The sequence below is a fragment of the Sapajus apella genome, unplaced genomic scaffold (assembly GCF_009761245.1).
Source record: "Sapajus apella isolate SASKATOON/1434 unplaced genomic scaffold, GSC_monkey_1.0 scaffold194, whole genome shotgun sequence".
In the NCBI taxonomy this organism is placed as follows: domain Eukaryota; kingdom Metazoa; phylum Chordata; class Mammalia; order Primates; family Cebidae; genus Sapajus; species Sapajus apella.
Window position 1 is genome coordinate 922,261 of NW_022437134.1, and position 12,016 is coordinate 934,276.

Here is a 12,016-nt window from a genome sequence, read left to right on the forward strand (position 1 = left end):
TGAGCTAGTGTGGGGGCTGGGCTAGTGTGGGGGCTGGGGCAGTGTGGGGGGCTGGGGCAGTGTGCGGGGCTGGGGCAGTGTGGTGGCTGGGGCAGTGTGCGGGGCTGGGGCAGTGTGGGGGGCTGGGGGGCTGGGCTAGTGTGGGGGGCTTGCTGTTAGGGGCTAGGTGTGACACCTGCTTACCAGCAGTGAACACAGGAGCCCCTGACTGTGAAATCAGAGGCTGGAAGGCAACAGGGGCACCTTGCCAAGGGAGACATAGCTGAGGAGCCGGGTGCTGGCTGGGCTGCTGGGGGGCCGTGGAGAGCCCACCCACCTGCAGCAATGGGGAAGCAGCAACCTCAGCCAGTGTCGGGCCTGGGAAGGGCGACTCGGAGAACAGGGCAGGGACCCCCCAGGAGGGTGAGCCACCCGCAGGCTTCCAACCTGTGGGGGGAGGCCCCCTCAGTAAACCCAGGTGTGTCGTGGTCAGCGCCATTTCAGGGTGTGAGAGTGGGCAGCGAGGGGGTCGGGTGGGCGCTGGACCCAGGTGCGGCTGGCGCCGGGGTCTGTCACCACGTCCTGATGTCAGCGCTGGCTGACGGGCCGCAAGCTGTGTCTCTGCCGCTCCCTCCCTGCCATTCGTGAGCCAGGCTGACCCGTGGCAAGGAGGACGGTGGGGTGTGGAGAGGCGGCTCCCCGTGGGGGGCCCTGCTCCTGGCACGTGGAGGGCGGGTCTGAGGGCGATGCGGTGCATGTATGTTAGTGATGGGTGCTGCCGAGCTGAGCCGCGCTCGGAGGCTGCGATGTGGTGCCTGGTCTCGTCGGAGGCCCACGGTGAGCCCGGGGGGCCCAGCGTCTCACTGCGTTTCCACTCAGCCCAGGCCCTCCCCACCACGAGAGGGAGTGCACCGCAGGCCCCCCACCAGCCGCAGGCCGGTCCCCACTCCCAGTCACTCCTTCTCCAGGCCCCTGCCCTGCCTGTGAGGCCCGGATAACTCCCACTCGGAAACGGAACTCACAGATGCTTCAGGGAGAGCTGCCAGCACCCCCCAAGGCAGAGGGGCCCACTGCCGTCGGGGGGAAGACTGTGCTCCCACAGCCCTGACTGCCCCCACCCGGCCTCACCTCTGCTCGGCGGCCTCCAGGCGGCCAAGGGCCTCCTCCAGATCCCTGCTGTGCACCATCTCCGACCTCCGCAGCCGAGCCTCCGTGGTCTCCAGCCGGGCCTGCAGCTGAGGAGGAGGGAGAGCCCGCCAGGCAGGGGCTGGGCATCTTGGGCACAAAGCCGACCCCAGGGCTTCCCAGGGGTGGGAGATAAGGCTCCCCGGGGGCGGGAAAAGGGGCTCCCTGGGGGAGTGGGAGAGGGGGCTCCCCAGAGCAGAACACAGGGGTCCCCGGGGCTGGGTCTGGTGAGGCCCAGGCCCCTCCACACAATGAACCTGACAGGTGGCCTCCATACCCTGCCCCAAGTGCTCACAGCTGGCAGGGGAGGGAAGGGGCAGGGGCCCTGCAGTGATGTGCCAATCCCACCAGGCTTTGAGGACGGTGTGAGCATGGTGGCCAAGTGGGGTACGGCTGTGGGAGCTGCTGGAGAATGGCCACATTTCACTTACAGATGGGTAAACTGAGGCCCCACTGGCCCAGCTACTCAGGGCAGGGGGAGGGGCTTCAGGGCTGGGTTCCCCCACACAGCACAGGATGGAAAGTCACAGGGCCACCTCTGGGGCCACCCGCTGGAGAGTGAGTGAGCGTGGGTGTCCTCCCCTGGGCCTCCTGCCTGAGTCCAGCACCTCACCTACAGGGGCAGAGCCACACCCACCAGGACACGGACCGGCTGTCCAGGCCACTCTGCCACGGCTGAGGCCAAGACTGAACCCGGGCCCAGGAAACCAAGGGCCAGGGAAGGCCCAGGTGGAGGGGCGAAGGGGAGGGCAGCAGGCCTAGGGCCTCAGCTGTGGCTGCACCCTGGCTGAATGCACGGGAGAGCCTAGGGGCCCCTCCTCAGCCACCAGCCGGAAGAGAAGGTGGCATCAGAAGACTGCGGTGGAGCTGAGGGGGTCTGGGACTGCCACCTTAGGATGGGGATGCCACGGCCAGGCACTCGGGCCACAGAGACCCCTTCCCGCCTGTCTTGGGGGTGGCTTGGAGGATACCCAGCCTCCTGGCACCCACACTTGGCCTGCTGAGCCGCCAGGAGCTGGCGCGCACTGGGCTGCTGGCGAGTTCCGATCTGACTCACGCAGCTTACTAATCGGTCGGCAGGATTTCCGTGGCTTCGATTCCCACCGGCCTCTTCCCAACATCTCCCCACCCCGTGCTAGGAAGACGCCTCCCCCGGGCCTCCCCACAGCTGTAGGGGCTCCCAGGGAGAGTGGGCTGGCTGGCAGCTCCCAGATGTGCTGGGGCCCCCATCAGGCGGTCCTGCCCTCAGGGACCCCCAGGGGTGCCGCCGACAGTGGAACGTGTTTCCGAGTGGGGGTCAGGACGTGACAGAACAGGGCGGGGAGTGGAGAGCGGCGCACTAGGAGAACGGATGGCGCCCCTGTGGGGCTGGTGCTGCCGCCCGTCCTGGAAGGACCTTCCAGAAGGAGAGGCCCACCGCGGACCCCTCCGGCATTCAGTACTGGCCACTAGTCATGTGACTGAGAAGGGGCCAGACCTGGCTCGGGGGTTCCGATCTCCACCCCAGCAATGGCGGTGTGGCCTGGGTGGTCACTGGCTGGCTCTTTGCCTCGACTTCTTTATTGGGAAAGTGGGGTCATCTGCCATGCAGAACCGGGGGGGCTCTGAAGATGGCATGGGTGCGGCGGGGGCCCTGAGTCCCCACAAGTGGTCTGGACACCCCATTCCACGCACTGGCTGCTTGCCTGGTCCGGCCTCACAAGCCAGCATGCCTTGAGTGGCTCAGGGGAGACGAGAGAGGCCCCAGGCTGGCGGGTTTCTTCACCTTTCTGCCTTGGTTTCCCTGTCTACAGTGTGGCCCTCCCAGCTCCACATTTCCTGACTAAATATGCCTCTCGTGCACATCACGGGTCACCCTGGAAGGCATCACAGCCACCAGGGGACGACAGATACAGCCCTGCCTCTGGCCCCTTCCCTGTCCTCTGAGGTCCCAGTGGCCCCGTGGCCTCAGTGGTCAGGAAAGGGCCAGAGGGCTAGATGGAGCCATTTCTCCTCGAGCTCCGTCTGAGGTGGGGTCGGCGCCTGCTTTCCTCTGCTGTGCAGGTCCCGGCTTTGGGCCAGTGTTGGGCGAGGCACTGGGCCCTGAGGGTCAGGACTAGACAGACCACCCCGCAGTGCTCCTGGGCAGGTGCGGGGACAAGTCAGGGCCTAAGCTGAGTCATGAGATCTGACCTAGGGGACACGCTGGGCCTCAGGGAGAGGCCTGGGCACGTCCTGCTTGGCCTCAGCTCGCCCGTCTGTTGCCTCAGTTTCCCTGTCTGTTGCCCAGGATTGAGATGTGCTATGGCTGACGTTCTGTCTTTCCCAGTCTTAGAAATCCTGGCAGTCCCAACAAGGACTCCTCACCAAGGGCTGGGCTGTCCCCACCCACCTGCCCGGAGTCTGCTGCAGACACTCACCTGCTCGCTGACCACGTGGCACCTGCTAGCCAGCTCATCCCGCTCAGCGCCGGCCTGGGCCAGCAGGTCCCCCAGCCGGGTCAGCTCCTCCTGCAGGAGCTGGTTCTCCTCTTGCACCCAGGCCACAGTGGCTGTCGGCTCCTGCACCCCTGCTGACGGCACCTGGGTCAGCGCGGGTGGCCGGCCCGGAGCTCACCTGCACTCCGCCCTGTGCCCTGTCCCCACGGTGGGACCCTGGGCTGGCCGCTGGGTTCCACCTGCTGGCCTACCCCATCTCCAGCTCTGACCCGGGACCCTGGCATAGGGAGGCAGAAGTCACACTCGGAGCCCCACGTCCTCTCATGCGAAGTGAAATCCTGCCACCTCTGAGCACCTGGAACCCCAGTGCAGACCCAGGCCCAGGCCGAGCCCCAAACCAGTGGCAGCAGAGTGCGTGGGTGGCTGGATCACCGGCACTTGCCCTGTCCAGGAAGCCGCCCGTCTTGCTGCTTCTGGGGGAGGGGACCTGGTCCCCAAGTAATCAGGGCCTTCTGTAAATACATAGTGGGGCGTCCTTCCTTACTACACACACGGCCAGTTCCCTGGGCCTGCAGGAGGCTGGACAGACCTGGGGGGAGAGGGGTCCCTGGGACCCATACACAAGGGAGTCCTGGGCACACAGGATGGGCAGCCTGGAGCTGGTTCCTCAGCTGCCAGGTGGATAGCTGGAGGCAGCGCAGGGGCCTGAGGAGGGTGCAGGCCGGGCAGAGCTTGGGGTGGGCATCTGTGCCCCCTGAGTGCCAATGATGGGCAGAGCTGGGGGGGTGGGTACCTGTGCCCCCTAAGTGTCAATGATGGGCAGAGCTCTGAGGGGTGGGCATCTGTGCCCCCGTGAGTGCCAATGATGGGCAGAGCTGGGGAGGGTGGTGGGTATCTGTGCCCCCTGAGTGCCCATGTCTAGCATTCCCACTCTGAGGAAGAAACCAACACCAGTGAATCCAAGCCTAGGTGGCCACAGTGTGCCACACAGAGGCCGTCCTGGCTCGGGCCCTGCTGAGCACCCTGTGGGTATCGATGTGATGCCCCTGTGGGGGATGGGGCCAGCCCCGGGCCCAGGACGGTCCCCCACACTCTCACCTTGGGGTGGCTCCTCGGCCAGGCTGCCGGCCACGATCTCCCGGATGCGGGTGGGCACAGGGGTGGGCGAGGCCCGCCTGCCGTCTCCACGCACCGTCAGCACCCGGTCTTCCCTGCTGGCCATGGGGCTCAGGACGGTGTCCTCCAGTCTCTGAAAGACACCCCGAAGACACCTGGAGCTGGCAACCCCAGCAGCTGCCAGGCAACCCCTTACAATCCCACTGAGTGAGTGGGGCCACCACAGGGCCACCCCAAGGTAGCGAAGTGCCATGGAGAGGACAGGGTGAGGCTGGGCAGGCCACTCGGGCGCATGCCTTGGTCCTCAGCCCGTGGAGAGGGGCTGTGCCTGTCCCCAGGTTCTGGAGAGGAGGACCACACCCAGCCGAGGTCAGCAGGTTCTGCGCTTGGGGCTTGGCCCCATCTTGGTGGCGGCTGGGCTGAGCGGTGACTAAGGGGTCGCTGGTCCTCTGGGGATGCCTTTGCCTCTGCTCCACAAGAAACCCAGCATCCTCGCCCACCTGGAGCAGGTGATCTCACAGCTTGTTTGCACGGTGGGGCCAGAGGAGAGACCTAGACCCCACCCAGCAGTCACAGACCCCAGCGTGGAGGAGGGGCTCAGGACGGGTCAGAGGGCAGAGGCTGAACCAACCTTCTCAGCTCAGCTGCCCACTGCCCCTCCACAACCCGATCCGTCTGGAGGGTGGGCAGGCTGGGGGCTGCGCGCTTGGGGCTCCGAGGATGAGCAGGGAGGTGTTTGCCGAGTGGCTGCCCTTCTGCCCCAGGAGTGCCTAGGTGTCCTGGGAACCCCAGCCTGGTTTTCTGGGTCTTGGGTTCTAATGGCATTTTGCCGGACAAGGGCACAGCCGGGGGAGGGCCTGGGCCCTGGGGCAGGAGCTCCCTGCCAGGTGGAACAGAAGACTGACTGTGTGCAGGACGCGCAGGCCCTGTGAACACGGAAGCCGCCGGTGCCAAGCCAGCAGAGGCCCGGGCAGCACCCTGAGGGGACACAGAAGGTCACAGCTGCGCCCTGGCCTGCCGCCCTAAGGATATCTGCATTTCAGGCAGCGAATTAACTAGTAGATGGTGACCGGATGCTTGGCAGGGGCTGCTGGGAGAGGATGTCCACTCTCCAGGGCTCTGCAGCATGGCACCCAGAGTCTGCCCGAGTCCTCCGGGCAGACTGGCATGGGAGCTGGGCACGGAGGACCCCTCTTCCTGGGCTCCGCAGGGCGGCTCTGCCACCCTGTGCCTCCTGGGTCTTCCTCCTGCCCTGGTCCCAGCGGGAAACCACCTGGCGGCCTCCTGACTCCCGTCTCCTCTTGGCCCTCCCTGAGACCCTCCAGGCCTCTGGCACCGGGTGCCCGCTGCCAGGTTGTTCCGGACCCTCACTGGACAGGGGCCTCCTCCTCCATCTGCACCCCAAAGATCTTGATCCCCCTCTCCGGGGTTGGAGAGTCACTGCAGACCCAGGCCGAGCATGGCGCCCAAAGGCCCTGTTCCCAGCCCCTCAGCAGACGCCCGGCAAGTGTGAGCCCAGGTCCGGGTCACCGTCCTCCTGACAACCGTGTTCCAGGGGCTGCGTCTCAGTCCCCTGGGAGGTCTTGGGGGGCGCCTTCACTGCATGTTCCCCCATTGCCTCTTCTTGGGGAGGGGAATAGGCCCCCTTGGGAGCCGCTGACCAGTGTGGGGGGAGGGACGTCCCTGCTCCTTCTCCTGGGCCCGCTGGGACCCAGGTGCCAAGGCCACCAACCAGGAGAGGGTGGAAGGGGCTCAGCCATTCTGCCCTAAACCCCGTACTTTGCCCGCGGGAAAACGGAGGCCCAGCGGGATGACAAGAGGCACCCCAGGCTCCTCCCGGAGCAGCGACAGGCAGGCCCCGCTCCCCCCCCAGGCCGGGAAGGGCCCGCCCCGCCCTCCGCCTGCTCGGCAGCCCCCGCCCCGCGCTCCCCCGGGCATCGGCGGCGCCACCCGCTAACGGGAAGGCAGCAGCACGGCGCGAACTTGACTCATTCCTAACGTTACAGAGGGTCACTTATTAGCGGGGCGTCCCGAGAGGCGCTGGGGCGTAATGGGTTCCATCTGTGGCCGGGTGCCTGCAAAGCGCCGGGGCCTAGATGGAGGCGGAGGGGGCGCGGGGGGAGGACCGAGGGGGGCGCGGGGGCCGCGGGGGCCGCGGGGGGCGCGGGGGGAGGGCGGAGCGGGGCGCGGGGGGCTCGGGGGGAGCGGAGCGGGGCGCGGGGTCGCGGGGGGCGTGCAGGGACGTGGAGGGGGCGCGCGGGGAGCGGGGGAGCACAGACGAGGGCGCGGGGGACTCAGGGGTGCGAGCAGGGAGGCGCGGGAAGCGCCGGGGGCGCAGAGTGGGGCGCACGGGCGTGGAGGGGGCGCGACTTTGGAGTGTGAGGCCTGCGCTGCCCCCACGGAAACACCTGGAGGAGAGAAGGGCGGGGGGAGGAGCAAGCCCGGGAGGGGAGGGGAGGAGAGGGGGGCGGTGGGGGGGGAGGGGAAGGGGGAGGGGAGGGGAAGGGGAAAGGGGGAGGGGAGGGCAGGGGAGGCGGGGAGGGGAAGGGGGAGGGGAGGGGAAGGGGGGAGGGGAGGGGAAGGGGGAGGGGAGGGCAGGGGAGGCGGGGAGGGGAAGGCGGAAGGCGGGGTTGGCGTGTCCCGAGGCCTGTGCGGCCACCCTGGGCGCTTGTGGCCCCGCCGTCGCTGCCTCCTTCTCCGCGGCCCCAGGCTGGTCCTCCACGCCCACTCCCCAGACCCCTCCCGTGGGCTCCGCGCGGCCACCTGCACCAGCGGGTCCCAGCAGGGTGTCGCCTCCGGGGCCTGTGGATCCTTCGGGGCCTGCCCGTTTCGGCCCGGGACCCTGGGGGTGGGCTTGGAGGCTTCCACTCTAGAAGGCCTCGCCCTGAGAGGGAACACTAGGGCAGGAGGTCGCTTTCCCCGACGACTCCAGACTCAGCCGAGCCTGGCCGGGCCTCCTCCTCCCGCCTGCAGCACCCTCTTCAGCCCAGCCTGCACTGAAGACCCAGGGAGGCCGCATCCCCTGCGTGGAGCTACGCCAGGGCTAGGGGTACCCGGCCAGGGCAGCCAGATCCTGGCCCTGAACGGGGTGGCCCAGCAGGAAGAGCCAGCGGGTCCTCACTGTTCCGCCAGCCCATTTGGCTGTGTGGAGGGGGACAGCCCAAACCTTGGGGGAAATGTGGGCTCCCCCTATCTCTGCTTCCCCAGGGTCAGAGCAGGGCTCCCCTCTAAGACAGTTGGACTGGGGTCCTTGCTCTGCCACCGGTACACTGTGACCCTGGGTGTGTCATCCCCACCTCATGTCCCTATCTGTGAAATGGGAGCAGTGGCAAGCCAGGCCCTCCTGGTCCCAGGGCGGGGGCTGCGGCTCTGTGAGGGTGCAGGGGAGGGACCACCCACCCGCACTAGCCACCAGCCCCTGGGAAATGGACGCTGCTGGCATCTTGCCTGGAGGTAAATGACCTCCCACGCACAATGGAATCAGGACCCTCCTGTGGATCCCCGGCCCGCCTGCATGTTGGCACCTGCCTGGGAACGGGGTGGGGGGTTTCGGGGCTGCTGCCAGGGCCTCTCCTCTTACACCCCTCCCGCATTCTGGATCTTGGCTGGGAAGTTGCCTTATCCTACTCCATACTGCAGATGAGGAAACTGAGGCCGGGGCACGACCCCAGCTCTCCACTGGGGTGGGTGGAGCCACTGCACACCTGCTCACCGGTCCCGCCTGCAGGGAGGGCACATCACCTCCAGGCCTGCACCCAACAGCGCGAGCCTTGGCTTTATCTGCAGGCCACACTCCTGTGCTGATTCCCATCCCTACACAGGAGCGTGACCTTGGAGGTGCTCCTGCCAGACTGTCAGGGGTCAGAAGCACTGGAGGGACATCTTCCACACCCTCGTCAAAGCTGCCTTAGGCAGGGATGGTCAGGGGCCTGCTGAAGCGCAGACCCGGGTGCACTGGCTCCAGCAGCCCTCAGCAACCCACCGTCCCTGCCATGCCATCCTGCTTGGACAGCGGCCTGAGCTGGGGGCAGGACGGGGGCAGGGAGGGGGAGCGTGTCCACTGGGACCCCCGCCCAGCCACCAGCAGGCTCCTTCGTCAGCCTGGATCAGCCTCTCTGTGACCCTGGTCCCCTAGAACCTGGCCGGGCTCGGCCGACGTCAGGAATGGATTACAGGGGGCTCTCGGCCTGGGAGTCGGGGCTGCACTGGGGTCTGGGGTCAGGGAGCAGCAGCTGGCTGGCGCTGAGGGGGGCGGGATGGGTGGGCACAGCACCCTCCTTCCCTGGACCCAGATGAGCAGGTATTTCCCCAGCGGGGCGCCCTGCGGGCAGAGGCACAGCCGTTCAATCTCAGCTAAACCCAGACTAGGGGCTGCAGTGGCTGAGATGGGGACGTTCCCTCTGACCGCCTGGGCGGCTCCTTAGGGTAGGTCTCCCGTGGGACCTTCTCAAAACCCCAGCAGCGCTGGCCTGTGACCCACAGGGGTCTTTGTGTGGCCATGGAGACTAGAGGGCCCTGGAGAGGCAGTAAGGGAAGGCCACTGGGCCAGGCCATGTCTCAGGTTCACCTTGCCCACAGCCAGGCTCAGGAACCGGAGTGGTTCCTCCCGAGTGAGTCTCTGGGTTGTGGGGGCAGGGGAGGTGCCCAGCCTGTGTCTCCTCCCCCAGGAAGAGGAAGGCGGAGTCAAAAATAACCCAGCAACTTCTGGGACAGAGAAGGGCTAGGATCCCCAACACCTGGATTCCAAGTTGGAGAGACATCTGGATTCACCGAGAGGGGCCAGGCCAGCCCCGCAGCAGCAGGAAAGGGCACCAAGATGTCCCTTTAAAATCACTGCAAGAGAGTGGGCACCTGTCCAGTGGGTGACCCCAACCCAACCAGGACCCGGCCTCAGGGCCCGTCCTCACGTGGGGGGAGCAGGACCCAGTGAGGGGTGGGAGGAGGTGGCTCCCAGCAGAGGGTGGAGGGTGGACCCCCCCGGAATGTGGGTGGGATGAGGGCGGATGCCCCAGTGAGGGTGGGATGAGGGCGGACACCCCTGGTGAGGGTGGGATGAGGGCAGACCCCCCGGTGGGGGGGGGGGGAGGGGGGCCCCCCCCGTGAGGGGGGGGTGAGGGGGGGCCCCCCCCAGTGAGGGGCGGGGTGGAGGGTGCCCCCAGCCCCAGGGTGGAGGCCGCCTTCCCCGAGCTCCCACAGTGCCCCCGTGTGGCCGGGAGGAGCGCTGCAGGGCCTGCTGGTGACTTGCAGAAGGGAGCCTGGGGCTGGGCTGGGACCCCATCAGGGAACGGTGCTCCGTGGAAAACGAAAGACACGTGTCCACAGCGCGAAGGCGTGCCAGCGTCCGCCCGCAGGGCTCTCTGAGCCCTCCATTTGCAAACGTTTTCACATCCACCGTCCTGACCTGCACTGGAGGCCTCGGCCTTAGGGGCGAGGAAGGTGAGGCTTGGCACCTTGGAGGCTTGCTCCAGGGCGCCTGGGACCCAGCCTTGGGTCCCCACGGGGGCACAAGGCTCATCACTGAGGAGCCTTCCCAGCGGCGGTGTCTGCACTTGGCCCCTCGGGTCCCCGCCCCTGTGTGCCTCCTCCCCAGCCTGAGACAAGGGCAGGGAAGCAGACAGCTTTGGGGTTGGGCCGGGCGGCAGCCCCTTTCCTCCTGCCTCGGAGCCCGGCAGGGCTGCAGCTGCTGCTTTCCCTCCCGGCCCTCCCGTGGGCCTCCCACATCCCCGGGCAGTGGGGTCTGGCCTTGCCAGGAGCAGGCACAGCCTGAAGAACACATCTGAGGGCAGGGCCTCTGGCCAAGTGCAGCCACCGGACGTCTGCCTGCTATCCCACCGCAGAGAGGGCCGCGGGCCGAGGCCTTCTGCCAGGCTCACTTCCTTAGGAAAAAGAGCTTTTCTGTGCCTGGGATAACACCTGGCCTCCAAGATGCTGTATTTCAGCAACTGCTCAGTGGAAGCCTGCGTGCTTGGGCACTCTGGGCCTGGGCATCGGGCAGGAGGGGAGCAGGCCTCTTTGGGCGTTGGTTTGCTCTGCAGGTGATGATAAACCTAGGCCACCCTGCAGGCAGGACCCAGCCAGGCACTGAGGCAGAGGCTGCTGACGGGGAGCGACAACTTCTCATTCCTTTCTATGCCCCCAGCACAATGCTTGGCACACAGACAGGCCTGGAAGACTGAGCACTCAGCCAGAGCTGCCTGAGGGCCGGATCGCGGATGGCAAAATGACTCAGAACAAGGAAGGCGGGGAGGGCAGGGACCCTGTCTTTCCTGTTTCTCGCAGTGTCCCTGGCGCCCACGCAGGCTTCCTGGGGGAGGTGGGATAAGAAAGAACCCACCAGTTACAGAGCCTGGGCACTGTGTCCATGTGGAGGGAGCCGTGGAAGCAAAGGTTGAGGGTTGTGTCTCCGGGGGTCTGTGCAGGGCCTGGGGGAGGGGCCTTGGGATGGGGGAGGGGTGGGGGAGGGACCTGGAGCTTGACTGTGAGACCCTCACATGTTCTGTGGAGGGTTGTGGGGCCCGATCCTTGGATGTGGGGCTGCCGGGGGTTCCCGAGCAGGAGGATGGGCCCGTGTCGTTAGCACAGTGACCCCAGCTGTGTCCGACAAGACCTGGCGTGGCCTGGGGGATCTGGAGGTGGGCTGAGCATCTGCCTCTGGCTTCCTTGTGACAGTGTGGGGCTCGGTGACGGGCACCATGGCCTAGCCACTGGGACACCATCCACCGCTCCTGTCCTGGGCTGGGGACTCGAGACCTGGGCCCTTGGGGGGCCTTCTCCTGAGTGATAAGTGTCTTTCATTGGCTCATGAGATGGCGGGGGCTGCTAGACAGCCACAGAGTGGGGGCTGGTTACCAGAAAGGCCGGGGTGCGACGGGAGCGTGGCGCGCTCAGCCCGGGGAGGGAGAGGAGCTGTCTCTGGAGCAGATCACCAATGGCCAATGACTTAATGAATTTTGCCTGATGCAGGTTCCAGGAAAGCCCTTGACCACAGGGCCGGGCAGGCTGGGTTGCTGACTGCAGGTCAGTGCTGTGGGTGGGCGGGTGCCCAGGGCCCTGGGGGCTCCCTACCTGAAGGCAGTGCCGTGGGTGGGTGCTGTGCCCAGGGCCCTGGGGGCTCCCTACCTGAAGGCAGCGCCGTGGGTGGGCGGGTGCCCAGGGCCCTGGGGGCTCCACACCGGCCCCCTTACCTTGACCTAGGCACCTCTCCCTCTGGCTAGTCCTGAGTTGTGTCCTTTATAATAACCCGTAATCAAGTGGGAAAGTCACTTCTGCAGTTCAGGGAGCTGTTCCAGCAAATTATCGACCTGAGCAGGGAGCTGGAA

The 12,016-nt window shown here is 66.8% G+C and overlaps 1 protein-coding gene across 1 annotated transcript in view; it reads right to left on the reverse strand.

Moving 5' to 3' along the window:
* Positions 1–12,016, reverse strand: part of CROCC2 (ciliary rootlet coiled-coil, rootletin family member 2) — a 78,391-nt gene that overhangs the window by 62,122 nt on the left and 4,253 nt on the right. The window contains 3 exon segments of the mRNA XM_032269548.1: positions 1,108–1,214; positions 3,564–3,715; positions 4,680–4,830. Coding sequence (XP_032125439.1) covers positions 1,108–1,214; positions 3,564–3,715; positions 4,680–4,830 — 410 coding nt within the window.